Source organism: Drosophila sechellia, chromosome 3R, assembly GCF_004382195.2.
Source record: "Drosophila sechellia strain sech25 chromosome 3R, ASM438219v1, whole genome shotgun sequence".
Lineage (NCBI taxonomy): Eukaryota > Metazoa > Arthropoda > Insecta > Diptera > Drosophilidae > Drosophila > Drosophila sechellia.
This window is the reverse complement of record NC_045952.1, coordinates 24471573-24483784: the sequence shown is the minus strand read 5'-3', so window position 1 is coordinate 24483784 and position 12212 is coordinate 24471573. Positions and strand designations below refer to the sequence as shown.

At 41.7% G+C, this 12212-nt stretch overlaps 1 protein-coding gene across 1 annotated transcript in view; it reads left to right on the top strand.

Moving 5' to 3' along the window:
• The window catches only part of LOC6616993 (cardioacceleratory peptide receptor), a 33123-nt gene that overhangs the window by 10935 nt on the left and 9976 nt on the right, over positions 1–12212 (top strand). The window contains exon 2 of the mRNA XM_032722650.1: positions 3918–4310. Within this exon, the coding sequence (XP_032578541.1) occupies positions 3942–4310 (369 nt within the window). The 5' untranslated portion in view covers positions 3918–3941. The remainder of the gene's footprint in view (positions 1–3917; positions 4311–12212) is intronic.

The following is a 12212-nucleotide window of genomic DNA, read 5'->3' as shown; positions in this document are numbered from 1 at the left end:
TGGGAAAAATGGATTCGTTTAATAAAGTCCGCACGTTCTGATGAAAGATGTTTCTTGAGATATTTTAAAAACAAAAAAATATTGCAGAAATTAAATCAAAAATGGGAACTTCTTTGATAGATTACTATTATATGAGAATTTTTCCAATTATTTATTTAATATTTAATATATGTTATAACTAGCGAACTTTTAGACTTAACCCCTTACTTTAAAATTCGCCAAGAATTTTTCCTCTATGGGCCACCGTGCCTTGGCAGCCACGTTGAAAAGACGAGTCGGCATTTCGGCCAATGGGGACCATTCCAAAGGGGCCGCAAATTTTGTAGACACACACTCACACCCATTTCCCACTACCTCGCTGGCTGCAACTTTTCAATTTGCTCGTCCCGACTATTTACAATTTTTGGGGGAAACAGAACGAAACACGGGTGGAAAATATTTTGAGACAGCCGAACGAGCCTCGATATCCAGTTTCTCGGCTACCATTTCGAATTTGCGTGTGTTTCGGTGTCTGCTTTTCAGCACGACGTGCGACAATGATGTCATTTAGATTTAAATTTAGTGGCTACTTAAAAGACTGTAGCGCCTTAAGTGGATTTTCACCGTCTGATCGCTGCTATCCGACAATGGTTTTCGGATTGTCAATTAGTCTGCTGTTGGCACAATCAAAAGTATCGAATGAGAGACATGCGCAAGCATAATGAAAATAATCCCAGCCATTTCTCCCAATACAATCCCACTGGCAATTATCCTTTGGACACGCGTCACGCTCCATAAAACTGAAATGAAATACTAAACTTAGGTCGTTATGACGCTGATTGCCATGAACTGCAAGTGCATGCGGAGAGAGGCACCGCATGCAACGTCCCAGCCATAAACATAAGGCGGAAAAGTGGAAAAGAATGACCACGGTGGAGTCTTGGGGTGGACCTTGTGTTCCACTGGCCAGGATGGAGTGACCTAATAAAGTTTATGCCGTTTGCCTTTTGTCTCTGCCATATTTTTCGCTGTGAAATCAATTTTTCATTTTGAGGCAGCATGACGACGCCATTTTCCCCTCCCAGGACAATATATGCTCGGCAATTGTCATGGAGGACATTGAAAGTGACTCCGGAGCAGACAGTGTAATGGTTTATATAATGCCGTCCAAAACTGAACAACAACATAACATAAATATGCTGCAAGTGGCTCCCGAAGAACAAAAGCCAGATGCTTTCGACTTTTATGACTCATACGCAACGTTGCACAAGAGTTCGCCCAAAAACAAACTGCAGCAGACAAAAGAAAGTCCTTTGCCAAGTTGGCAACTGAGATTTGCGAGACACAGATAGCACTCAGCTAAAGGATCCGAATCTGAATACGAAACTCATGCTGCGACCTTAAAGGCTTAATGCTAAGTCCTTGATCCGTCTGTAATCCTGATTTTCTGAGATAAGCTAGAACTGGTGGCAGGATTCACAAATGTCAATTAAAAAGCTTGATTTGTTTTTTGCATTAATTTACATTTGATGACAATTATTTCACTTGCTTGGGATTTTCTAACATTTTTGTCAGTCATATTCGCGTTCCGACCATCCAAGTATACTCTCTTGCATTTTGAACTCGATGTCCGCGTAATCCAGTGCCATCAAAGCCGCGGGCTGGAACGGATGCTGCTCCTCCGCCGGGATTCCTCGATCATGGAAGCGCTGCGCATCAGTTTTCCTCGAGTCACCTCGAATTTGGAACTCAATGTTCTCTGGAGCCATTTTCAACTCCTGAGCTTTTGGTAGAAAGGAGGTTTTCTGTTTGTAGAGTCACAGGATTAAAAGGGGTCCTCTGCGATTCAAGTGTTTCAACCAGATCCAGGAGTGGTGCTTTTTGCAATGGGACAAAGTCATATTTTCAACCAAGTTTGACTTTGCAAAGAATGTCGCTCTTGCAAACTTAAAAACACATAGATAGATTCGATTTTCAAATTAAATCTTTCCAGCTTTTAAATTGTTTTTTAACTGAAAAGTTTCACTTCTTGTAAATGAATTTTCTGAGAACACTTAAACTTATTTGTACAAAACACATTTTCGCTCTTACGCTACAGACTGCTCATTTTTCGCAGTATACTTAATTCAGGTTCATTGTTGATAAACTTTCTGTCGATATATCGGAATCCTCTTGAACGCTTCTCTGATTTATTCACAAATTGAATGCAGCTCGACGGCTTAGGCGTCAATTCTGGAGAAAAATGCCAATTTCAGTATCCTGAGTCGATTCAGGCGCCAAGAAAAGTGTTGGCTCAACTGACAGCTTACTCAAAATATGTCAATCAAATTCAGCTTGCGCTTTCCTCTTCGCCGCTAAGGTTAGGCCACATATAATGCTAAGAATCCAGATTTGGGTCTAGAGTGAAGCCGCCTACCGACTAGACACTTTTCTGGCTATTTTGCATGCAAATTAAATGCGCATTAACAGCAGCCTGAAACTTTAATACCGAGACGAACTTATGCAAAGCTCAAATGGGTTGATTCGCCAGTCAAAATACTTCAAAGCTTCTTGAGCCATTTACATATGTAAATATCAGGCAAACTCAGCCAACTGGCTTTCCTACTAACAATCGTCAAGTTTAAAGGGTGATTACTGTTTTTAATTGTTTTTTGGGGGTCAGTTTCATACTATTATTTAAGCGGATTAGTTGCAAATAGAGATGGTTATAAAGGTCTCAACATATTTCAAAACAGATCTGTAGTACAGCCGCCTCACATGATAATGATACATTTACAAAAACATGCGGCATGTGGTGCCGCTCATCTTCCTCCCCCTCCCCTGGAAAAACCCAGGAATATGGCAACTATCCCGCCGAGCAGCTGCGCTCGACCAAATTGAATGTGTCAGATGGAAAAGAAGCGACCCAGACGGGTGTTTTTCATATAAATCATTGGCCAAATAGTTGCGTGCTCGCATTAGTGGGCCAAATACCTGGCTGCGGCGAACAAAAGTTTTTGCACATTTTAAAAGAGAATTTATTTGCGAATTTCGGGCACGTCGTTCGAGGGCCGCCCGCAAAGTTGCGGCTAATCAATTTAAAGTTGCAGCCAAAAAGCAACGAACATGGACAGATGGATCCCAGACGCAGGCACATATGCATGCATAAATTTCCGAGAGGCCGCATCAAAGTTGTGTAGCTCCTTTGTTTGCCACCGGCGACGTGACAATGCCATTTTTGGTTTAAATGTCTATTGTTGCCTGCTAATTGCTCGAGTTCCTGTCCCTAGGGTTCAAATCGTGTGTTAGTCCCATCTATTCAATTAGGAACACGTTCTTGGCATGACTTCGCACACGCTTGGTGTCATAAATCAATCCAAATCACTGAACTTAGCTGAGGGGTTAAGCCAAAAAGGGTCACGCCTAAATATTGCAATTAAATGGTTAGTTTATAGAACAAAATATGTTTTATTTCTTAAATTAGTATAAAACTCGTATTGGTAAAAGCACTAGTTGCTTTCAAATGCTGAAACAAAAGATTCTAATGGCGTCCTCTTGAGTACTTATCCAACTGGGAAGTAATAAAATATGTTAGGCTTATTGCCTACAGTATCAGCCCGGTGGTATTATCTTACAAGCCATTACTAATTTCCAAGGAATCAGGACGACCGAGATACCATACCCAAGCACCAGTCACCCCTGGCGTATGCGCGATATTAATAACAGGCCGAAAATCCGGCACCTGCTGGGTACCGAAATTTACACACAGAAGCCATGTTAACTGAGGCAAATATTTCTGTATTTTGCTGCGAAAGTACTTAAAGCATTTATTACGCAGCTTTTCATTTCGGATTTATGGGTTTTTAAGCAGGGCCCGCTGGCTGAGGCCATATATTTTAAGATATATACACTTTTAAGCACTCTTTTAATTTTCGCTGTTAATTTCCCCCCTATTTCAGGCGATGCCAGACTGAGGCGCAATCATGCTGCACTTAAGGCTATTCGATAGCTCACTCTACCACACGCTGGCCTCCGCCTCCGAATCCTCGGGGCTGGCGTCCTCCACCTCCACGGAAAGGTCGTTCAATGGCACCCAGGGGGCGGGGGGCGTGGCCGTGGGCGGCGAGTCCCTAACGCCCACCGACGTGGCGGCAGTTAATCTGACATATTTCACACCTGCGATATCACACGTGATGCTGGCGCCAACAACGATAGCAACCACGACAGCCTCGGCCACAATGGTCCAGATCCAGACGACAGCGGCGCCAAGTCACGACTTGGAGACGGGCGGCAACTCCACATCCAGCGACCCCGACGAATTTGACAATTTAAATTCGTTCTACTTTTATGAGGTGGGTATGAACCAAATAAAAAATAAAGAAACGGAAAAAAATGCGAAAATATTCGCACACAAACTAATTTATTTATTGAATTTGAAGCCACAGCTGTACTACTCGCATGCAATTTTGAATTTTAACGTTTGAACAGTAGTACAATAAGTGGCAATTTGTAATACATGTTTTATTCCGCAAAATGCGATTTAAAAATTTAAATTCATTTCACGTTTGGGGGAAGAGGTTTTATTCTTTCGTGGATATTAGGTGGCATGGGCTCCCTTTTTAAATACGAATTAAAATGATTTACGTTGCGGAATGAGTTTTATGGTGGTTGAATATTAATGTAGGCGCCAAAAGATTTAAGATTTTTCTTCCAAAATGCAATGGGACTTTGAAAAATGGCACTTAAATCGAAATGTTGATCGCTGCCAAATGCCTGGCGTTGTAATAAGTGCTGCACATTTTCACACCTCGGACAAGTTTACTTCCTATCAATTTAAAAATAAACAATTTGAATTCGATTCACTTTTATGAGGTGGGTGCGAAAAAATAGAAAGAGTATTGGCCATTTATGCGATTTATTTATTGTGTATGAAAGGCGCAGCTGTGCGATTTGATTTCCATCTTAATCGACTCACTGCAAACAAAATGTATCTACATTATTCCTTTTATTTTAGTTTCATAAGTACAATATTAAAACGACTATATGCTGGATAAAAATATTCTCTATATAATGCAAAAATAGAAAGGACCTTTGCGCAATGCACTCCCGAAAACAAAAACTACTTATTTTTCCCAGAAGCTGCAGCATTTTTATCTGTAGTTCCTAGCCGAATTCAAACAAAGGATAACTGCGTGGAAAGGGTCACAAAGTCACAGCTGCCGACGCTGCTTGTTGCTTGACGGTACAATTTGCAATTTGCTACAATTTTCCCTTTTTCGCAATGGAAAAGCAACGAACTGGGCAAACTTCATTTCAGGCTGACAAGTCAACCAGCCAAGTCGCAGAAAAAACAATAAAACGCCAAATGTCATTTGGCAGTTTGAAATTAAGAAAACCCAAGAAGAGGCGAAAGTTTCAGACGGCGTGAAGGATTTGCATATTTTTTTGGGGGCTTGGTAACAGAACACTCTTTATCAATGAGGGGCAATCAATCAGAGAGCCCAGCAGATCGTGACAACAACTTCGATTAAACTAAACTTCCGTTCGTCCTTCTGTCTCTCTCTATCTCTCCCGCTAAAGAATGCCATAAAGAGCACACCATGAATGTAATGAAATTTCCATACGCACCATCGTATAAATCACACCATTGTTGGAACGGAAGTATCCCTCAGCCAAGCCAATTTCCAGTCAGCCAAGTTTAAACGCGCCAATCACTCAAAGTGTGAGCGTGTATATGTGTGCGTATGTGCGTGCCATAAATTCGGGCTTATTTAAATGAGTCCTTTGCAGGACTTGGAACGACAGAGAAGCGGAGTCGCGTTCGGTATTTTAGGAGCCGCAGCACCATATGGCATCTTGGCTGACAAAGAGCGATGTTAAGGGTTTTGTCTCCCCGCCTGAGCAACCGATGTCACAATAACCTCATGGCGACTAAGTCTTATTGATTCTCTGTTTGCATAGTTGGGTTCTGGTAATAAAATATATTATATTCATATTTCGGTACTACGGCATGGCATTATTTGCACAGCTGTAAGCTAAGTAAACAATTGTGTAGTAGGTTCGTTCATAAAGTACATAATCCAAAACATAACTATGACCGTGCCTTCATATTAGCTGTTTTTTATAATAATCATTTAATCAATTAGTATAAATGTTAAAAGTTGTATAAATTGAGGATTATTTTAATATGCTTCATGCTCTATACTTAGATGGAATTTGTCTGAAACAATCCGGTCTAAATAAAATAACCAAAAATATATTTATTCTTGGACTCTATTTAGTTTTACCCATATTAACAAGCCTTTGACAACTCGCAGCAAATGAAAAATAAATAAAAAATATTTTACATGGGTCTGATTCACTTCAAAACGAAAGTTGCTTTTGGTAATCTGTCACACAGAAGGCGTTTGAAAAAAAAATGTGAAGATAAAAGCGGTGGCATAAAAAGGTCGCTGAACTGGCAACATTTTTCCTAGTGCCGTGAGAATCCCGAATGTTTGTATGTATATTTTTTTTGGGTGCGCTGGATCCCAGGCGTAAAGGGGTCTCATATGATTTGCAATTCAAATGGCTTAGTTAGGGATTTGGGCTGACCAGCGGTCATCCGTGGCGCAATTGTGATTGGTTTTTCCCATTGCCAAAAATCTCATGAAATCCCCTGTTAACACTATTAAATCATGTTTAAGTTGATCAGTGAATTCGGCATCTCACCTTAAAGTTGAGGGTTCGGACATTAAGTCCGCTTGGCCCAGATATGCCAATTACAACTGCATGGGGATGGGTCAGCTGGAAGGTTGGCCAATGTCACACTGTTGACCATGGCCAACTGTGCGTTGCTGTCCAATAAACGAGAATGCGGATCTGGGGGCATTAGACGACGCAAATAAACGGAATCGAACGAATTTTCCGACTCAAAGCCACTTTCCCTGAAAGAATTGACAACATTGCGCCATTTTATATTTGTTTACTGGCCGGAGGAAACGATGGCATATTATGCAGCCGCACATTTTGTTTGGACATTGAGGGAGATTCTTGCGCGTGGGAGGAAAATATTACATCTGCGATAGTCCTTGGCTTATCCTTCACACATCGCATCTTAGCTTATTACTCCATAATTACATATGCTCTAATGAGACCCCCGCCATTTCCAAGGCACCCACGTTCTGATTTTCCTACGTATGAAGTGGCACTATATCTAATTTTAGCCCGGACCTCATGTGGTCGCTTGTTACAACGCGTATGTATGTATATATTAATATTACACAATTTAGCTCAAACAATGATGACCCTGGTGAGCGGGCTAATGTGGCCATCAAAGGACAAAATTAATTGCCATTTTCTAGGGTGACAGCACAAATATTTGGCAAAAAAACAAAACCGACACTGCCTGTTTGCATGTTGATAAAAGACAAACAGCTGCCAATTTAATAATAGTGGCTAAATTGGCTTTCCCATAAAGGATGTATGCGTGTGAATACAAAGTTATTTTATGTAAAATTATATTTAGACCTTATACAGTGTTTTTTTTTTTTTTGAGATTAAGCTTAAATTTCAAGCGTTCAATTCTGCTGTTTAAGAGGGCTTTCCTGCCAGCAAAATTTTGGCCCACACCACAATTTCCTTTGCTTTGGCAAATATTATTCTGCAACAGAGCGTCCATTCCAAGAACTCATTAATCTAGCGTAAAAATGTGTCTTAAGCTTATTTGCTAAGGAAAATTAAGCATGTGAAGGCTGCGGAACGGCGAGACTTGACGCATGTAAAATATAGGACACATGTCCTTGCGGCGTCTGGGTTCTGAACCTGTTTCTGATTCAGCAAGGTTAAACACTTAGTGGCCACAAAGCGGCATCATTAACAGACTGGCTGAGCCCCTTTTCCCACTTAACGCACAGTTTTTACCATTTTTCCCGCTTTTTTAAGCAATTTAATTTGCCTTTGTCAAGTTCGTTGGCCAGTGGGGAAAATTACAGCACTAAGCGGCTTGCGAAAATAAATTTACCCAAGGAATGGAGCTCAGCTGAGCTGCTTGTTTATGGTACCCGGCTTTGAGTGTTTGCCCAGCCCTTGAGGCAGTAAATAAACATATGTGCGAACTGAACTGCGTTTTGCTGCCACCACCAAGTCGAGGTGTAATTATACTTGCCGAGCTTTAATGCATATTAAAGCATAATTCCAGGCGGCTGACACGCGTGGCTGGGCTTAATTACACACTGTTGACACAACAAAATGCCCACAAGGCCATCAAGTGCTTGAGTGGCCGATGGGCCAATGGCCAATGGGCTGCCCTCAAATGTGACCGTGGGGACCGAGCATCGCTTACTTGGCTAAAAATGAGTTAACAACATTATTTGCCCATTGGCCAGCCTTTGCGACCACTGTGGCTCTTCCAACATCAATTTTATTAAGGCAGGACGGCCAGGATGCCTAGATGGCAGGAGGCCGCAGGTCCTTGATGACTTCTGTCGCTCGCTGTGCCTCCACGAATCCTTGGGCCCAGCCCATAAAATACGTTTTGACAAGAGTTTTATCTGGCACGTCGCCTGTTAGTTGGATGTGTCATAGCGATTTATAAGGATTTGTTGCCACCAGGAATAACCAGTGACAGCTGCAGTGAGAGAAAAGCAGATGAAACGGAACAAAGGCTTGAGCCTTTCCTGAGGGAATTATGGGAAATATTTTGGGGTCAGGTAATCTTTAGACTCAAGTTATGCATGCATTATATAATAAAAACCAAAAAGCATTCAGTAAATCTGCGTCACATTTTATCACATATATGTAAACTGCTAAAGAACTTAGAGCATCAGAAAAATGATAACATCCCTTTTTCTCAGTGTGCCATTTCCCGTCTTATGTTTGCGTTCGATAAAATATGAGAATTGTATTTCATTTGGCATTGAAAGTCAATGCACTTCCGCCACTTTAATCTAACCGTAATGAGGTCGCCGGACAGGTTTGTTGACACTTCAGCTTCGCCGATTTCTGGCAGCTCATCAAGCGTTCACCGACACCAAAAATTCACAGGCCGCTAATAGTTCAGATCTCAGGTTCAATATCGGGTTCAGTGTACCGTCTTTGAATGGTGGTATTTACGCAAAGAGTCTTCAAATTCCCCAAAGTGTCACTTGACCAGCAAAATCAATAAGCATCTTTAGCCAACTAATTGTTATAATTTGCCTGCTCGGCATCCAAAGTCTGCCAGAATTTGAGCCAGCTCGTCAGGCAATAAACTTATGCGAAACAATGAAAGTGTTAATTTCACAAATATTTTGCAGTAAAAACGAGGGTGGAAGATGGATGGACGACGGATGAGGAGTTGACTTAATGAGTGTTCAAGTTAATTGTTGGTTTATTTGTCACGCTCGAACTTTGAACTCGGCACAACAATTAAAAGGGGAGTCTGCCTCGGAAACTTTTAGTACCCTCCCCCGCCATCATGGGTTGACTTTTATGGCCAGGCATTAAACAGCAAATCAATAAAGCCAGGAGAGAGTGGCCCGAAGCGATGCTTTGTGAAAGAGTGAAAGCCATCTACATATGAGCTATATTTTCCTGGAATATGTACCAAAGAGGAAGCAGAGTGCTGAAAATAATAGGAAAGGCCAAAAGGCACTCAAAAATTGGTTCAAAGTTTTTATTACAAAGACTTCTTCGTGCCTTTCGTGAGCCGTAAAAATCAAATAAAATGTAAACTTCCCCTTATGGACGGGAAAACCTTTTTACTGTCCATAATCAATCTTTGCGGCTGTCCTCTTGGGAGAGTTAACCGCTATAAATAACCACAGGACCAAAACGCCCAAGTCTGGCAAAATCCAATGCCACGCCCCAGTCGTGTCTGCACATAATTTGTGAAATAAAATACTTGCTGGCGAGGCGAAAACCCCAAATTGAAACCAAATTAAATTGCAATAAATCAACATGGCGTTAATAGCGTTCCTCCAACTGATAAACATTAAGTGGGCGTCGTCATGGGAGATCGCCATCACCATCGCCAACGCCATCGCCATACTCGAAATCGAAGTAAACAACAGAGGGGGAAAACCTATCCACATGTGGGTTTTGGTTAGGTGCCTTGCTGCTATTTGTGCTTCCTTTTTAACGTCTAATTGATTTGTTTTCCCCGCTGTGCCGAGTCGGAATTTGGGGAGCTTCATCTGGCTCCACGACTCACCCAATCCAACCTTTGGCATCGATTTCAAGCTGCTGTTTGTTTTCCATGACTCCCAGTTACAAGTATTCCTGCAATCAGCGAGGCGCAAACAAAGCCCAGGGCCATTCTTGCTACAGATTGCTGACAAATGTATGCTTTATTACTACAGTGGAACTTCCATAAATCGATCAACCATCAAACAACAATGAAAGTTGTATTTATTAATCAGTTTTAAAATTATTAGTACTTAAACGAGAGTACGGCTGATAATAAATTGTTAGAGATAGGGAAAATAATGGCCACCTTTGACCGCTTTTAAAAACCCTCCCTAGCTCATCCTATTGTCTCATAAAAACTTGAATTATGGATTCTGAACTGTATTTGCGTTTAGCCAGGGGGATTGCTCTCATAGGAAAACAAGAACATGCCCAAAACAATATTACAAAAGAAACGGACAGACCCGCATTTATCACAACAGATAAGTGCGCACATATCCTTGTGGCTTATTTCCCATTGCCCCATTCCTAAAAGCTTTGTAATCATGCCCCGGAAGTGAACTTAATGACTGACATCAAGCGACATTTTGTGCAACAATAAGCTGCGACGATAAGAGACGGAACAATGGGGCGTGGCTGTCTGCGGGGTGTATCACTTCCCGCACACTCGACAAAAAATTTAATTTCATTTTCATAAGGAGCAAAACGCCACTCACTTCCGTTGACAGCCCGCAACACACATAAAATGGCTCACAAAAAGCGTCTACATATCTCCGAGTGAAAATGGAATAGTGCTGCTGACAATGGTGGGTGAAAAACCCGCAACTACATTTTCGCATCATTACAATTTGCATGCATAAGCAGTAAGAGCTGCTGCACTCAATAAATTTTGCATAGCCCAAGTCAATTACAGCTCCACTGCTGCCACTGCCACTGCTGCTGCTCGGTGGCAACACTGGTTATGAGCAATGCAAGGCGGCAACCCGAAAAAGCAGCGTAAGTAACACACGACTGCATTTGGGTTGCAAAAAAAAAAACAGCGAGGCACGAAGAAAAAAAATACGGTTGTGTAAATTATGCAAATCGTAAAAGCGCTGAAATCCGCGCCTAAGGGACCAGATGACCCCCCCGGCCAGATAATTGCAGTAGAATGTTTGGAGTTTTACGACACTAAGCCGCATGAAAATGCGGATTGGATGCCGGGAAAATCCCCCGAAGCGGAGAACATTCATCTTCAGCTCCATCGCCATCTGGTTTTGTGCAAGTGCGCGAAATGCGCTTAATGAGAAAATGCAAAAGGCGACAAACCAACAGCGAAATTATGCTCAGTAAATAGTTAAAGTGCGGCAGTCTCGGAAAAAGTGTCAGCACGCAGAGTGAATGAAATAGAAAGTAGAAAGTGGAAAGTGGATGGAGTGATGGGTATATCCACCGACGGCGACTGAGCTATTTACATAGCCTGGCAAGTACAAGTAGGTCAACATCTCACAACGCACCGAAGTATGCAATGAATTGTGCGGCACTTTAAGTGAAATTAAGTTAAGAGCATATAGCTGAAAAGTGTGGTTAGAAATAGGGAAAAACTAAATAGAAGTTATTCTTGCATAAGCAAGTCTTTAAATATTTAACAGGGAAGAACCTTTAATACTTCACCTCTTAGCTTTCAAGTGCACTGAATTTGCCTGATCTGGGACTAAACAAAATAAGCAACCGCTCCCCCTCATAAAATCAAGTTTTAGTTGAAATTCACTTAAAGAATTCCTGGAATTTTTCTGGGTTCTTACTTGTAATATACTCGAACTAGGGGTAGCATATATACACATCATATGAGTATGTCAGACGGCAGGCAGACACACCTAAAGAAAAACACAATTTCTTTCGCCATCGCGAATGGGACCGAATATGCCACATCAAAGGACGGGAAGTACATGCCAAAAAAGCTTCAAAGTGGCAAGACACGATGTATTTTTGATGGGTGGAGGTGGAGGTGGTGGGATTGCCCCGTCATTTACGCAATGTCGATAAAATTGGCACAAACATCCTCAATTTCAGCAGGCACTTTACGATTGGCTCTGTCATTCGCAGGTCGAACGACGTCGAGATGTCGA